At 36.1% G+C, this 17,844-nt stretch overlaps 1 protein-coding gene across 1 annotated transcript in view; it reads right to left on the bottom strand.

The window, feature by feature from the left end:
* Positions 1-17,844, bottom strand: part of PAPSS1 (3'-phosphoadenosine 5'-phosphosulfate synthase 1) — a 38,891-nt gene that overhangs the window by 9,870 nt on the left and 11,177 nt on the right. Inside the window, exons 4-10 of the mRNA XM_021525500.2 lie at positions 16,932-17,070; positions 14,684-14,802; positions 9,977-10,090; positions 7,966-8,077; positions 4,832-5,037; positions 2,632-2,767; positions 1,084-1,352 (exon numbers count right to left, since the gene is read on the bottom strand). Of these exons, the coding sequence (XP_021381175.2) occupies positions 1,084-1,352; positions 2,632-2,767; positions 4,832-5,037; positions 7,966-8,077; positions 9,977-10,090; positions 14,684-14,802; positions 16,932-17,070 (1,095 nt within the window). The remainder of the gene's footprint in view (positions 1-1,083; positions 1,353-2,631; positions 2,768-4,831; positions 5,038-7,965; positions 8,078-9,976; positions 10,091-14,683; positions 14,803-16,931; positions 17,071-17,844) is intronic.

Genomic DNA, 17,844 nt, shown 5'->3' with positions numbered 1-17,844 from the left:
TACTCTGTGGTCACTGGAAATGACCTCATAGGTCATAGGAGGAGAAAAAATAGGTAAGGAGAAAAATTGTATCTGTTCAGAATAAGGAAAGTGATTTTGTTCCTCCTCACACATACAGGAATGAGGTAGAAGATTTCTGTTAATTCTCACAAAAGGCTTGTGGAGAGCAGCAGAAGATTCCCCACATGAACTCGCTCACATGCCTCAGCTAGATCTGGACTGCAGTTTTTTCTCTGGACTGAAAGGCAGTGAAAGCTCTGTTTGACCAGTCCACTGGCCAGCAGAAAATAAGTGGCATCTGCCTAATTTAACTTCATAGATCGCCTATCTATGAAAAAAGCTACCCCAGAGTCAACCTTGGAGCCTGGTCAGAACTTGAACTTCCTGTGAGTCAAGGTGGAGGCAAACAAGGAGGGGGGAAAAAAATAAAAAAATAAAATTTAAAAAAAAAAAAAAGAATGAGATGGAGAATCAATATCCCCTCAAGGAACTGTCCTCAACTGAGAACATTTATTCTTTCTACTGCCTCCCACAAACCTCTAGGGACTCCAACCCAAGACCTGCACCCTAAATAAAGTGTTGCCAAATAGTTATGTCATAAAAAGCCTTGAAACAATTCTCTCTGAATTAAGTTTGCCAAAAAATAAACAGAATGCTTTTTTCTTAATATGTGAATGCCCCTCCAACATGCAAGCTTCTTGCTTAACAATCATAAAACTGAAGTATTTTAACATTCAGGACAATCACTCAGTATGTTAACTGATCTTATCACTCCTTCTGAAAAAGACCATTAAAAAAGGAGGAAAGATTAAATTATTATCATATCCTTGTAACTGTAAAGAAAGAAACTATAAACAATATTTTCTCCCACCATTTCCAGCAAAATCCTCCAATATGGAAGTTTTTTCAGAAGAGAATGTTTTTTTGGTGACAGAGACTTGATAATCTGCATTCCCAAGCAAAATTAGTCTCCTCTCTCCCTCCATTAAAACAATACAACACACAAACGTCAGATGTAGCACAAAATATTTTAGTCCACTGTCAAAAGGATTTTGATTTACTTTAAACTCTTGATGTATTTACCTCAGTTGGTCCTGCATACATCATGGGGGAAGGGAATATAGCTACCACTGTTGTTTCTGGGTTCAGGATTCCCTCCTCCAGTACCGCGGCATGCTGCTTCATGCGCCACATAAGAGGAACATCATCCTCCTTTGTCCAGCCTCCAAGGGGGTGCAAGAGCAAAACCGGGCGCCGGTAGCCACGTTCCAGAAGCTGCTTATGAGTATCCTGCATTAAAAGAGCGTGCCCGTTGTGCACCGGGTTGCGTAACTGGAATGCAAACACAGCATCTGTGGAGGAAAAAAACAAAATAAAAGATATAAGGAAAGCAAGTTATTTTATCAGTAGTTGTACAGCCACAGAAAAATCTTCAGTATATTATTACAAAATCACTGTACTTAATAAGCAAAACTAATAAAAAACAACCGCACCAAAAAAAATAATCTGCTTCCACAACTTCTGAATTATTCTAGTTTCTCCAAGAGCTATAAACTTCTATCTGGATTTTTCACTCATAATACCCTCATTGCATAAAGGTATTATATTCTAATAGGAAATAATACTATTCTACTTATCTTAAAGGCTAAATATACCATCAAGAGAACAAATGGACCTGTTTAGAACAAAACTAATAAAAGGGGATTTAATGTTCCTTACTAAGTATTCTTCACCTTAGTTTGGTAGATTTTAAGCATGGTAAGAACAGAGCAAGCCTAACTGCTATTCCAGAGTATTACAAAACTTCAATGAAAAATCCTGCCACAACCAGGATTTCTCTCTCATGCAAATTCAGATGAACTAAAGTGCCCTGCAAGACAGCAAAATCACTGTAATGAGAGATTTTCCAATATGGAACCAATGAAACCTAGAGAACAGGGATTTTTTTAGATCTCAAATATATGTGTTTAGGAGTTAGCCAAAAGACTGATATTGCAGACCTACAGCTCCTATATAGAACCTACCACACAGAACAACAGGAGCTCAGGACCAGTTGTGCTTTGCATTCTCAATGTTAATCTCTCTCCTCACATTTACAAGTGCAGCTGCCTGCCAGCATGTTTGTTCTCTACTTTATGACATTCTTCAGCCTCTTACTTATCTGCCTAACCCAGCCACTTTAGTGAAAAAAACTGGTTTATTTCGTGTGCTGGAAAGAAACTTGGCACCAGCCTACCTGCACTACTTTCATAAGCCTTGTTCCCCAGAAGCAGCATGTAACAGACTTAAAAATAGTAGAGCATGAAAGCTCAGCATTCAACCATATCTCTATGGTTTTGGTCAAACGTGATCTTTGAATCACATTTTAACATTATCTTTTCTTGCACTACCTACATGTCTCACATGTCTACGGTACATGGAAAGATAAAGTTCAGGCACTACCAGCTTGTGTTATGTATTTAGGCAATGCAATGCGTGAGATCATAAAAATTATTACTATTAAAAGCAAAGAGTGCCACCTACCAGAGCATTCAAAATTTTCACCCTTGAAATTATGCCAGCCACAGTGGTGGCAGCAGACATTTGGATAACCCTCCGCAGAAAGAAAGCAAGCAAAAAAAATTTACTCACCAGCATTCATTTCCTTGAATTTTTGCCTTAGTTCAGCTGGAGTGAGGCGGTATTGATCAAGTCCATCATTCCAATAAATACGATCAAGGACCTGTAGATCTCCACCTACAAGCCAGTTCCCTTGCTCCATAACCATCTAAGAAAAAAAACAAAGTCCGTGTTGGGATTAGTTATCAGCTTCTCCTGAGTATCAAGAGGGGATATGTCTTTACCAAGGACTGTGTTCCAGGTTAATTTTATTTGACAGTCAGAAGTCAAGCATCAGTGTTAAAAAATGAAAAAAATTCACTGGAGCATAGTCCAAACGTGTTGTATCTTGATGCAGGAGAGCTATATAAATCTTCAGTAGGCATATACCTGTCTTTCAAAATTGAGATAATATACAGAAATGCAAATAGCCAATATTCTTTACCAGAAATGCATGACAAACAAAGATAGTGTCTGGAAAGCCTTGTCTATTACAATTTATTTAGCATATATTTTTATTAGTGAGTATTTTAAAATTTAATTACAATATAGCAATACAATGAAGTTGCATACTGTATAGCAAATGCTATTGCAATATCACTCTGTAGTTTACAAAACTCTCATCAGGAATAAAGCAACAAACAAAACAATTCAGATTAACTACTCACCCATTTTAATCTACAAATAAAATCAGAATCTTTGAAGTAGAACAGCTTTTGGACTTGTTTCATGGTAGCAGTTTACCCAAGTAACAGATGTTGGACAGTCACTACACTTCTTTTTATATCTTTAAATATCACCTCACATTTTCTCAAAAACTAATTATGGCAAGCTGCTTAACATACTCTACAAATTGCCATAGACATTACTCTGAAATTTTTAATTTTTAAGAACGCATTTTCTTTTGAAGATGAAATCACAAGAAACTTTCAAGTTTCAAACACATTTCTTGTAACTTTTTTAGCCTTATGTAATTTAGAAATGACAATAAATCTTGATATAACAGAAGATACTACACACTAAACCTAAAAGCCAAGATGCAAAAATTAGGTATGAATTTTTCAATTTATTTTTCCTTTGACCTGCTGGAATTAAATGATGCCACAGTAACCATTCCCTTCCCAAAGAAAATGCCAGACTTTGACATCTTCCCAAGGTGGAAGGAAGGTGTGATAATGATACAAAGATGAGAAAACTCTGCACTACAGAATCTCTTAGATACCCAAATATTTCTGATTAAGAACAGTCACCAAATTCACATGCTGTCATGTTACTACTATACACCCCAGTACAAGCATAAGAACATAGTTCCATATCTTCTACATAAGAAGTCACTCAATTTTTGTCTGCATGAGATTTTCTTAGAACTTATTATATCTGTGTTAAGTGTTCAATAAAGGGATAATCTTGTCTTCAACATCACTTTCAAGAACACATCCAGGGCTTTCAAAATCCTCTATTAGTCATACAGATACTTTCATAACATTTCAAAGGCTCTCCCTTTTCGAGAGCAAGCTCATAATTTGAAGTTTGTTTAATTTCTCTTTACCTAATTTTATGTCATACCTGTAAACAAAAATACCTCAGAGACAAATGGAGAAATAAAGATATTTTGGCTCTGCAGAGCTAAGACGTAACATTCACATCAGCTTGCATAAGCCAACACAGCATTGTGATGAGTATGTTACAATTAGAATATTTCTGTGTGACATACACATAAGGCCAAGATAATGAAACATAACGAACACAATGGATGGGAAATTACTCCCCAGAGATTTAAATTATAAACTCTCCAGGAACAGGGCCTGTTTGAAAAACATCTAAAGCAGGCAGGTCTCACGTGCACCACATGCAGACAGAAAAGAAGTTTTCTATCCTTCACAATGCATATATCCACTGATTAAGGAGCTTTGATGATCCATCTGGTGATACAGAAGGATGTGTTTCCTAGGCATACTGAAGGGCAAACTTCCCTCTTCTGTAGCACAGATTCTACAGTACACTCTAAATTCATTTCATGTGTACATATTGACATTAGATTTTCACACTAAGTACAGACTATTCAACAGCTGCACAGAAAAAATATACCTTTGTTTCTACTTAGATATTTTAATTAATTTTGAAAGTAGTTTTTTTGTCAAAATACATCAAACATAGACATGCACTTCAATAAATTCGCAGCTCCACAATAGTACAGTGAGTAGGACTAGATTTTCAACTTTAAAACACACACCTTGATATAGGGATGTTCCTTGCATGTCGTTCCCCACTGCCTAGCACAGCGTTCCTCTTTCCTGTGCTCGTAGAATTCAGGATTACGGAGAATGGCAACGCGGCGACCTTCATACACCAGTGCAATTGCTGTGCAGCCATCGAGCCTCTCTTTGTCTTCCTGAGTAGCTGTTAGCACTATAGGCACTGACAGATTAATAACTCCCCCTGCAGAGGGGAGAAAAAAAGCCCTTTATCCTCAGTAATAGTCATCAATGTTGTTATGAAAATCTACCTAATTAACAGGTCACTTTCAAGGCTGTAAGTGTATTACATAACAGGCAGTTGAAACACTTATTTTAACAGCGATTAAACAACTTTTGGAACAAACTCACGCATCCGTAAGATACGCATGCTACAAAATTGAGGTTTGAGAAAGCCAACACAGTAGTGAAAACACAGCACAAGCACAATACACAACAAGTACTCAGAGCTGCATGAAAATATTTAAACTGTGAGGATACTACTTTTTGGGAATGTCAAATTAATACCTTTCTTAAGAATCTATATAGAAAGTGGAAATACACAAATAACATTTAAAAATAGATCATCTGAAATATCAGACAAGGTTGCTACTGGAATGAATAATCAGTAAAAAGGAAATTATAGTCTCAGTAGCCATACTTTTGGCCCCTAAGAAAAAAAAACATGCAATAGAAGCAGACAAATAGACCCAAGTAGTTAACACAAATAACTGAACTATTTCAAAAGGTAAATTTTGTTGTTTATTTAAAACTGTATTCAGAGTCAAGCATTTATCTTCCAGAAAAAACTGGTGAGTCAGGAAAACATTCTGCATAGTTTGTTCAGCTGAAATTTACCAGCTACTCTCCTCCTAAAACTGAGCCAATGTAGCTGAATTTTAAGGCTATGTGTGGTCCTCCTTTTTAAGCACCTATTTTACTGCCAGATGCTGAAGTCTTGTTTTTCTTTTCTACAAGAGTAAGATTTGAGAAATCCAGTGGAGTAAATATCATAAGTCTACTACAAAGGCTTGGGTTCTAATAAGCATATGCCTGAGTGCAAAATTTTTGGGTGGCCTCCAGGAGAAAAGTCATGGATCCTTTAAAGTTAATGGAGGATTTGGCATTTGCCAAGACCCTAAAATAAGGCTAATTTTGCTATTATTTAAGCAGTACCTTTTTTATTAGGAAATTAAAAATTATAAAGATGTATGAAAATTTTAAGAGAAAAACAGATTCCCTTCTTTCATAATGAAAATGTATAATGCATGCTGTGAATCTACCCCTAAGTTCAGTCTTGGTGCCCAGAGTTATTTTCAAAGCAACTAGGTCATAAAATTGAATTTGGCAGCAGTTACAGAGAGTGGTTTGACACCCCAAAATGGATAATTTAAAAAAAACTTGCTTTGCAGACAAGTAAATAAATACTTCAAAGTATGAAGAGGTGTCAAACCTGTTGATTGCTGGTCTACGACCAGCAAATAAATACATAATATCTTCTATATTTTTTCAGCAATTGCACTAATAACAAACTGAGGCAAGGTAATTAAGCAAGATGAGCACAGTGTCAGGACAAGACTTTTTCAGACAACTTAAACTTTAAAGGGAGACTATCAACATATCTGCACTAATCTCCATAGCTTAGAAGTCAGTCAGTATGAACACTACTTTTAAAGCCCAAAGGATGAGATGCATTGCAGGTAATAAACTATTTCCCTCTCTTCAGAATCAAAGCCCTGCAATATGACAGCTGCTGTAAGACCCAGAACTAACACACCAAGCAAAGAGGAAACTTTGAGGATGTTGTTTTGACTTAACTCTTGCCATTGCTGCAAGCAGTAAAGCAGATTTAGGGCAATCACATTTTTCTAAAAAGATTTGCAAATGTAAGTGCTGTAGTAAATCTCTAAAAAGAGAAAATCAGCAGCAGGACATCTAGAGGAACATAATGATTTATTCAAGCTTAGGACTGAAAATTGTTTCCATCAACAAGTTGCTATTTTTCATTACTTGTATTTTTTTGTAGCACAGACAAGATACTCAAAACAACACCAAAAGAAGTTGAAAAATTGTTATATTGTTATATCTGAAGCACTCACCTATACAAGGGCTTAAATGCCTAACAAAAATCATGATTTATAGAAAATTACAGGACAGGACTAGGACCTACTAGCTATTTTAGCAGCTGAATGCATTGCATGTCATCTGCAGAGGACTTTTCACCTCGATGGATGTACAGAAGGCAAATTAAATGAGAACAAAACTATCAGCCCAAAATTGTACTGCAAAGTAACAGGATGGCATTATGCTGTCTAGGATAGCATCTAGACAAAAGGAAATTAAGAAATGTAAGAAGGATGACATGTATCTTCTGTATATCATGTCTGTATTATAGAACTGAGAGGAAAGTAACTTCTTTTTGTTCTGCTATTTGGTCTCTAGCAAGACAAGAGTGGTGCAAAAGGAAGCAAGAATATAGGAAAAAGGCTGGAGTAAAACAGCCTTCAAAGAGGAATAAATGAAAAATGACAGAGTGTCACAATCAAACTACAGAATCTGAGGATGTTATGACTTTATATCTTAACAAAGTTCTTAGCCAACTGGTAATGCAAAATAAATTTTTTTCATTTAAATCATCTCAGGAATTTACTAAGTCATAGTAATTCAATTACATGTGACAATTGTTCACACTCAGATTCTGATTTTACACTCGTAACAGCTCCAGCACTCAAGTCAGTTTCTTGTCCTTTTCTTCATTACTAACACCAAACAAATGTTTTGGTCCCAGAGCTAAACAACAAATAAATTGCAATTCCAAATTCTAATATCAATTTCTTCAAAACAACTTAGAAGTGTGCATTTTAGAATTAAACATTTTTCAAAAAATAAGATATTTGAGAAAAATTGTATAGGGAAAAAGACAAAATATTCAAATTCTAATATGATGGTAGGTATAAAAAATAATTACATTTAAAACTGGTTATTATAATATTCTATTCCCTTATCCCAGACCTGAAGTTGTGCACAAGCCTGATAATGTGTTACCACACCACCACTAAGAAGCAAAGCATCAAAAGTGTTTTAGAAGTATGATTAGTTTGCTTGGTTTTACAAATGGTGTGTTTTACCCTACCATCAAGGAGACAGTCAAAGTGAAGGCACTGGAGGTATTCTCTCTCTCTCATAAAGCCATTCAGGGGTGTTGCCCAACCTTCTGCTAGCACTTGTACCCACTGCATATCCACCTTGTAAAGAAATGAAGAAATAGACTTAGAGCAGGTAAAAGTTGCTGCTTAATTACTAGCATCAGGTATTAATCCTAATAGATCATGCTTTAATTCTAAAATGCAGGACAGTACAAATGGAAGATTTCTCCGTGTTACAGTTTTTAATCACAAATAATTCAAAGTTTCTACAAGTAGGGAAAAAAACCCAACTTGTTCCTCACTGTTCATTTTTTTGGCTACTTTCCAGACCCTACACTGGATCAAACTTCCATGTGTTAAAAAAACCAAACCAAGAAACACACAATAACAAATTTTATTTGCAAAACTTGATAAAGTTCATCTTAACAAAATTAGAGAATCCCACTTGCCTTTATCTAACAAAACAAGATAACAAAGTCATTAAAAACAACAAAAAAAGAAAAATAATAATGCATATAATTTAATATATTACTTCTGATAGAAAAATATCAGAATGATGGGTATAAATATTAAGAGGTCTAATCTTTAAATAAATGAGACTTTTTATTTTCATAAACTAAGACACAATCCAGAAGTAAAATTCTCTCTGAACTAGTACTTATTTTAGTATAAGATATCAGTTTACACAGAATTTCCTTCCCTAGCACTCAGTCACACTATGACTTAGTGTGTGGTCTCCATTATTTCTGCATGTACATTACTAAGACTTCGTCAAATTTTTGACAAGGAGGCTTTGCTTGTGCAAGTCTCTTTTGCAAAGGGCATGACTAGTTCTATGACAATGTTTAATTTATACTGAGGCAAGTACAAAACACAGTTTATTCCTGAGCTTACATTAGACACTTGTTTGATATTTAACAAGCCAGTGGTTGGAGGTGAAGGGAGAAATTATTTGTTTTTTTAGATAGGAAGCAATTTAGAATGGGACACTACTGAAGTTTAATAATGGTGACCTTAACTTATTTATTCCTCAACAAAGCAATTAATAGTTTTAAGCAGATATATGTGAAAAAAATTAATAAAACATGGTGAAAGGAAGTATCAATATTCATTACTAGTAGATGACTAAGTAAATTTTAAAATGACTTAGTTCAATGCTTCGTATGTCACCCCAGTCCTTCAAAGTCTACTCACAGATGCTAAACTCTCAGCTTAGTCAGCTCCTAGATCAAGCTTTAAGTTCTAGTAATACCAGCAAAAAGCCAGGGAAAAACCTCCATGCATTGTGTCTGTGTTTAGGCTTAGTTATTCAGAAAAATAAATGAGGTAGAACACAGCCAGAAGCAGCTTCATCTAATTGATCCTAGTTGAAAAATAATGCATTCAACCAAAATAAGAATAGGGTTGATCAAGTTGTTCCATGTTTTTCCATATTCTCTCTGCTGGAAACTAGAAACAGCACAAGTATGTTCTAATCAGCAAAAAAAAAAGCAATAAAGTAGATCTGATTACATCTTTCAACTGTTTGAGTGTTCTATGTATATTGAAAGCTAATGTTGTTCAGCTAAAAACTACCAACAGGAAGAATCAAGAAGTAGGCAATCACAATTCACAATGGTTTCTGTAACTAAACTAAAAAAAAAAAAAAAAAGTAAGCAATCCTTCTAGAAACAATATCTTATACATGACATTCCAGGCATGGTTTCATCCATGGATCTGGGGGGAGCATGGGAGGAAATCACTGTAAAATTTTTCTCCAGGGATAAACTAAGTAACACTATATCAAACATTATTCATGAAAGTATGAAGGTCAATTATCTCTGGTAAGTAAACAAAGAAACCACAGATGTTGCTGCTTTCACTCAAGGAAAGAGGGAAAAAGTCTATCAAGGTGTATTCTGTAACCAGCGGAGGTATTTCAACTGCACTGACTTAACACTAAGTAACACATCAGACTGTCCTTCAACTGCAGCAGTGAGATACCTGAACACACAATACCTTATTTATTTCGAGGGTTAACAGAGATTCAGCATCAGTTTTGGCCAACTGTAGCTTGTTTTCTGGCACATAAAGCTCTTTTACCTCGTAAGAGGCATCCACTGGTACAATGTCCTGTAGAAAAGGAATAAACAGAACTTAATGTTTGCTTAGAATGCCTCTTGAGTAACAGCAAGCTAGTTACTCAAGCCAGCAGACTGGCTAAAGTGAAACATTCTGACAAGAGATTTTTTTCTAAACCTTAAGTAACCCATATAGCATTTATCTAGAAAATATTTAACTATTGGATTGAATGAAATCTTTATGAGTTAATGTCTACATTATCTAGAGTAGAAAGGCAGACAATGCTTTTACACATGCTGAAGAAGTAAAAAAAAGATTCAGAGACTAAGCATTTATGGATTTAAACCAATCACTATACAGACACATTAGAAACAGTAACATGAAGGCAAAATGCATCAAGCTCCTTCTCTACTGAAAATAAATACAGAAGCACACATTAAAGGTATTTCCTAAAGCTAATGACATAACACCAGTATTTTCACCCATATACTAATTCTTAGAATATTTAAATATGATGTCATCTGTGCATATATATGCAATGAACCAAAATCTAGCTCTATAACCAACACATTTTTATTTGGAAAAAAAATTCAGTACTCTTCCATGTGTATTAAACAATGCTTAAGACACAATGCTTAAGACTTGAAACTTGTTAGAAGAGATCAACACAAAGATAAAAATGTAATTAAAAGAGAGAAGGTCATCATGATAACACTGTTAAGAGTCTCCTCCAACAAAGGATGGTGTACTATGTCAAAAGCCAGTCAAATGTCCCAGTGATGTTCAGTAGGAAAAAATCAGTGAAAAGAGGCTAACAATTCTTTTTAAAACACATTATTCAGTGTTGGAGAAACCTTTGTAAAATAATGCTTTACTTTTGGAGAAAAAAGCTCACCCTTTGAGCAACACACAGTAATTAAATTATGTTTACTTTTCCAGTATATGCAGGGCAGAGTAAATAGGTATGCTCATAGAAAACACAAAGTTAGCTCAGGAATTTTAATGCATTTATCAGTCTTTAGGCACTACCTCCATGGAAAGTAAAATAAAGGCAGCAGAATGCTGACAAGTGAGAGATAAAATGACAAAGGAGCAACCAGATGTGATGAGTCTCACTGCCTATTGCATAATTCATATCCTCAAAGATGCATCAAAAGAAGACAAAATAAACTAGCACTTAGAAATGGTGTTTTATAAGGAAAAGCTTGGTCCATTACCTATCAGACATAATTTTGGAAGTAGATTTTACTACATTGTAAGTTAGGCAAAATCAGCCTTTTGTTTTCTTTGCCTGAGCAGCAGCATTACAGCCCTGGAGAGCTGCAGCAGACTCCTGTCACAACAACAACGCCAGAACTAAATGAAGGTATCACCTCCTGTAAGCAACATTATAATGACGGAGTGCACATCATGCTGCTTCACAGATTTCCCTCAGGACCCTGGCTCATTAGCAGGCTAGGATGTCCTAATTTTACAAACCATCAATAGCTTAAAATAAACGTGCCTATTAAAAAGATAAAAAGTATTATCCTGGTTTTAGTGTCCCAGTTTAACTGGCAAAACAAAGGTTTCACAAAGCAGTTTCTGTCAACAGTCTACCTAATTATACAAATACAAACAGCTCCAAGACAGTTCCAGCAACTGAGTCTGACATTTGGAGAACTTGTAGGATTAGTAAACCTAGACTCCCTTGCACACATGAAAGTCGTACTTAAAACATCAACTCAGATTAAAAAACAACAAAACAAGAAAACCATCAACAAAAGGAATCTATGCATCTTTAAACTGTATGAACTTTAGGAATTAGGAAAACGTTAGGCTAGCAAGCCATCTAGTGACCATTCTAAGGCATCAGTTTTACTGAAAGCTTAATTCTACCGAAGGACGAGTTACAGAATATTCCACAATATTTATTATTTCTCAAGGCATTCATATAAAAAATAGCAAAATAATAAAAAAAATAAACCAGATGTGTTATGTGCCTCCTCACACTGGGGTTATGGGTTCTTTGCTGATGCTGATTGCCTCTGGAGATCATCTAGTGCAGCCTCCTGCACAAAACTAGTCCCACTGCAGCAGGCTGTTCAGGATCTTGGCCAATCAAGCATTTAATATCTCTAAGGACAGGGCATCCACAAACACTCAAAGCAACTTGTTCTAATAATTGACCATCTTTATAGCAAAAGGCTTTTCCCCCTGTATCTAATTTTAATCTCCCATATTTCATTTCATGTGTGCTACCCTCATCCTACCCTCATACAACTCTAAAATAAGTCTTCATCAGTCTTCCCTAAACTCTCCCACTTGGATGATAGAAACTCCAACAAGAACTCCTTTAGCCTCCTCCATGCTGAAATCCACTTCCTCTCAGCCTCTCTTTGTACAGTGACATACTCCAGCCTCTGACCATCTTGGTGACCTTCTGCTCAGCTCACAGAAGCACATCAATGTCTGTTTTCTTCTGGGTGAAAGAGAAGGGCACAAACCTGGACAAGGTATCCAGACAAGGTCTTGCAAGTGCCATATAAAATTGCAAAATTGCTTTTCTTGAGCTCCTGGCTATGCTCTTGTTATTTACAGTAGAGCATGCAGGTAATCTTCTCTGCAGCACAGGCACATGTTTCCATAATGCTAAAAATGTTTTTATAATGCTGAACAATTTATTTCATAGAATCATAGAAGCACAGAATGGTTGGGATTGGCAGGGACTTTAAGGATCATCTAGTTCCAACCTTCCTTTCATGGGCAGGGACACCTTCCACTAGACCAAGTTGCTCAAAGCCCCATCAAAACTGGCCTTCAACACCTCCAGGGATGGGGCATCCACCGTTTCTCTGGACAACCTCTTCCAGTGTCTCACCAGGTCACAGTAATGAATTTCTTCCTGATACCTAATCTAAACTACCTTCTGTGAATTTAAAGCCTTGGCCTCTCCCTAAATGCCCTTATAAAAAGTCCTTCTTCAGCCCTCTTATAAGTCTTCTTGTTCATATTACAGGAAATCTACAGAAATTACATTTTTAAGATAGCATTGCATTAATATGGTTTGAAACCAAGCCATGCCTGTTTAGCCTTGCATTGATTTCATTGTCTCTCTTAATGATAGCAACCACTAACTGAACTAAGCAACCACTACGATATCTTGCATTCATTATACCGTTATCTTCAAAGAAAAGGAAAAAAGTGCTAGATGCGCCTTAAAGCTGACTGGGCTAGGAGCCAGCAGTCAGCACTGTGGACAAATGCAAGCCTTCAGGGATCACTTGACACAGGTTTCTATAACTATGAATTGCTCTGAGCAGCAGGCACAGGGCCCTACAGTCAGGAACTGCCACCTCTCATAGGTAGGATTCCTACACAGCTCTCTTATTTTCTTCCAAAAAATATTCAGATGGGGATTTGGGCAAAAATTCTCTTATGGCTTTCTGCCCTGTCTTATCTCCTGAGCAACTCTGAGCAAGCAGTCATCCTTGAGAAATTTTCTTGAAAATTTCAGTACAATCTCTCCAGAGCTGTACTTATACAGAGGATTAAAAATAACTCATGATGAGATGAGATCTTTTACTTGTATCAATTTCAACACTTGGTGGAGCTTTATTTACTCAAAATGATGTCTATACTCAAAATTTTCAGAACATCCAACTCACATAAAAAAAAACACAAGTTATTATCTGCAAGAGTATCTCAATTAAAAAGAAACAGTTATCTGGAATGTCACTCACGACCTGCTGACTACAGATAAGAATGTAAGGAAACACATTTCTTCTACATGAGGATTAGCAAATTCTGGGGGTAGGGTTTCAAGAGGATAAAGGCTTCACTGCTTTCACTTTTAGTGTTAAGTTTGGGGGTTTTCTGTCTGTTTGATTTGTTTTCCATGTAGTATTTGTTGGGGGTGAGGTTTTCAAAGTTGGGTAATGAGCCAAATCTACTTATCAGGCAACAGGAGAAGGCTCAGAGACTTCAAAAGGGATGGTGTAGATTGCAGGCATGAACAAGGAAAAAGAGCTACCTTTTCAGAAGCTATGAACCATAAACTCAACTCAGCCATGTCAAGAAGATCAGCTTTCTGAGCTGGTCATTACACAATTGCAGGGCTACTTTTACTAGTACAAGAAAAACAGTGGAAACAAGGGAAAGTAGATACAAGCACAGCAGCCCCTATTTAAGTGAGATCAAAACACTGTGTAAGTGCACCCCTGTCTCTTTACATCTGTTGTACATATTAATACACTAGCGTACTATGAGTACACTACAGAGACTTGTGGGAGACACCCATAGCATGGGTGTCTCTCACAGAGACAACGTAAAATTCAGATTCTTTAAAACTGGTTGCTAGCATTTTTAAGTCAGCATTCACTGTTGGTTGTGTAACAACTAAGACAGCCTCCTCTCCCTTCCAGTTATTGATATAAATTAATTTTCCACTTGTCCAAATCTTATTTCATTTGGAGATCAATGCTGTGCATTGTTCAGATTTAAAAAGGAAACACACAATAGGACAAGTTAAAAGTTTGAATTGAAAGATGCATAAACCTTTATGTCTCAAAAACTGTCTTTTTTTTTTCCCAGCACTTACATTCAGATTGCATGCACAAACACTTGGGACAAAAGTTTCTAAGATACGTCTCCATTTCTGCTCACCCTCTCTTGAAGAAGTTCCACAACTTGTTGTATACAATCATTTACATCACAGGAATCAGTTTTCAGCACAAGCTCTGGGGCTTCTGGTTTTTCATACTCGGAGTCAATCCCAGTAAAACCTATAGAACATAAAACAAAAATATTAGGCAACTTCTTCCAAAAGATGACTTCACTTTAATGCTGCTCACAGACAGCTTTCTATACATAAATGAACACAACAGGCAAGAACATGGAGCTTTAGCTTCCTTAATACAGGAATTCTTAGGGAAATCAGCAGGTTTTTTCTTTATCAGACTCTTTGCTAATCATAGTATCTGACAGCATCAAACTTCATCATTCTGCAGTACATACATAGCACTTATTTGTTGGTGAAGCTATTTGGTTTTTACTGTGAAGAAGAAAAAAAAATAGCACTGACGGAAGAACCATGCACATCAACCCAGAGTTAGTTGTGCATCTACTGTCCTCCACTATCAGCTGATTGTTTCCCTTAAAAAAATAAATAAAATATGAAAAAATATTATGAACATCCAGTATGTATGCAAATTTACACTCACACCACCAAGCAGTACTCTGAAGTAAGGAATTTCAACACTTTTTACATTAGTTTTGCTAATATACTCATCTCAAGATAGCTGCTAATGTAAGATTGATGACTGTTTATTATAATAGCTGTAAACAGACTTTACAAGCTACCAGCGACACTTGTTCTGGCCTACTTAGCTTGCAGTCTGCTTTGAAATCGTGGAGATTCCACCACCCATGCATAAACAAGAAGGAAAAATCAAACCCAAAGGTAAAGAGTTATCAGCACTACAAGTCAGATCTGTGTCAGGAATATGAGCTAGGCTTCAGCAACTCAACATCTGTCTGCATCCACCACAAGTGCAAATGCAAACATTAGAATCCCAGTTTTTCCCTTTGGATTTAATACCCTTAAAATTAGCAGTTTAGTTCCTCATCTAAGAAAAATCTCAATTACTGCAGTACCCCATGTGATAAAGAAAGGGTGGTACCTTTTTCAAAACCTGTATACTTTACAAGGATGAGATTACGGGAAGAGTGGGAACAGGAGGCAAAGAAAGTGTTTCATTACTATTTCCAGAGAAAAAGAAGATAACATTTGCTGACATTCCTTGTGAACTGGCAAGATGGTTTACTTTTGATCCTTCATCTATCAGATAAGTCATAAGATATAGTCACTGCTACACACACTTGTATCTTGCTCAGGCACTGTTTACTTCACTACCACTTCTTCAGGAACACAGTTCCATTATGTGGCTTGTAAAATTAACAAAATATTAGAGATGTTCACAAAATAGGCCCAAATAAGGATTCTGTACAGAACTGTATCTTTTTATCATGTCAGCTCAAGCCATCTTACTTTGATTTTGAACAAATCTTAGTTCAGCTTCATTTATTCCTGGTGCCTGCACAAAACATTGTGTAGTACTAGAAGTATCAAGCAACCACTCATACAGAATGTCTTTGATTTTTTGAATTTTATATTACTTCTGATTAAAGTGAATTCATACAGCATCTGCAAACTCCACCCCCAGAAGTGATTACTTCAAAAAAAAATCTGCTTTGCTACTAAATACAGAGCTATCTATCATCAGCCTCTGCAAATTATAATGTAACAGAGCAAAGCAGCACTTGAAACAATAGTTGCAATGAATGATTGCATAACTAAGCTTTTTATATTGCAGGTTACACTTAAATCTTAACCTGAGGCTGGGAATAGGGAATAATATTCATGGGCACTAGAACAGAACACAGATTTCAAAGTAAAAGTAAGTATCTTCAGAAGTGTTCGTAATGGTCCTTACAAGAAGACAGTGGCCTTGTTTTTACTTTTTGGAAGAAACTAGCAAGTTTTATGAATGTAGTTCTTTAAAGACTTTAGAAAGAATCAGGCTCTTTTTAACTGGTCAATGGACACACAAAGGCAACAGACCAATCTTCAATCATTATGTGGTTTCTATTCCAACCTTTAATGCGCTCAAGGCTTTTTCTATCTGTGATTAGTCGCTTTTACTCTTTTACTGTCCTATACACTTAACTAGTCAGTTCCATAAATTAGAAGTTAATTTCTATTTTCTCCTGTCTTGAATTCATGCTCTTTTTAAGGGTGATACACTCAGACTTCAGCACATCCACTTACATGGAGTCAAACTACACCAATGTTTTACTAATTACACCAATAATTACACTTAAGAAGAAAGGATGTGATTACATCGAGGTTCACCTTTAATTTCTCCAGCCCTGGCTTTCTTATAGAGTCCTTTAACATCTCTCTGCTCACAAACATGCAATGGAGCATCCACAAATACTTCAAAAAAAGGCAAACTTGCCCCTTCATGAATTCGTCTGGCATTATTACGATCCTGAAAGAAAACAGAAGAAAAATCCTAAAAGGTTGCCCCCACATATTTTTACTGGTTTTTGCCTTTGAAGTTCATTTTAAAGAGGCTGACAGCACAATGTAAACAAACTTTCAAAGTTTGAAAAAAGAAATGTGATTTGATTAACTGATGACCTTCAAGCTACATCACCTGGCTGCAGTACATCACATGGTAAAAGCTGACAGGAAGATGTGAGATATTTCACATTAAACTTGATTTATAAGAAAAACCCACAACCAAACCCAACCAATAGAATGCAGGGTTTTCTATATTCACACATATATGTCTGAGGTATTACAGCTGCCTAGTTGAGTACAGCAGGGAGAAGGTGTTATCTGCTGCTCTTGATATAACAATCCTTCTCTCCTAAGCACAGATTTCCCTACATTCCTTAATCTTACAATACTTGTGTAGTCAAAATATTGTATTATTTGCAGTACTTTATCATATTATTTTTATGGCCTGCCAAGCATTGGAACAACATGACTGTCATGACTTTCATTGAGAGAACAAAAAAAGTCTTCCAAAATCCACTAAAACCTTCTCTTACTAAATATTGGTTATTTTATTAGTTATTTTTCTCATATCTAGAGACTTCTCTTATACTGCAGGGCTTGAGTTCCCCAAATTATTATCAGAAGAACTGTTTGCATCACTCTAACCAAAGAAATAACACATTCTCATGCTGTGAAACACCTAAGCTTAAAGTCCCCAGGTCATTCTTCAAGACACTTGGGTGTTCACACATCCTTTTTG

The sequence above is a fragment of the Lonchura striata genome, chromosome 4 (assembly GCF_046129695.1).
Source record: "Lonchura striata isolate bLonStr1 chromosome 4, bLonStr1.mat, whole genome shotgun sequence".
Lineage (NCBI taxonomy): Eukaryota > Metazoa > Chordata > Aves > Passeriformes > Estrildidae > Lonchura > Lonchura striata.
The sequence above is the reverse complement of the archived record's forward strand: the minus strand, read 5'-3'. Positions and strand labels throughout refer to the sequence as shown.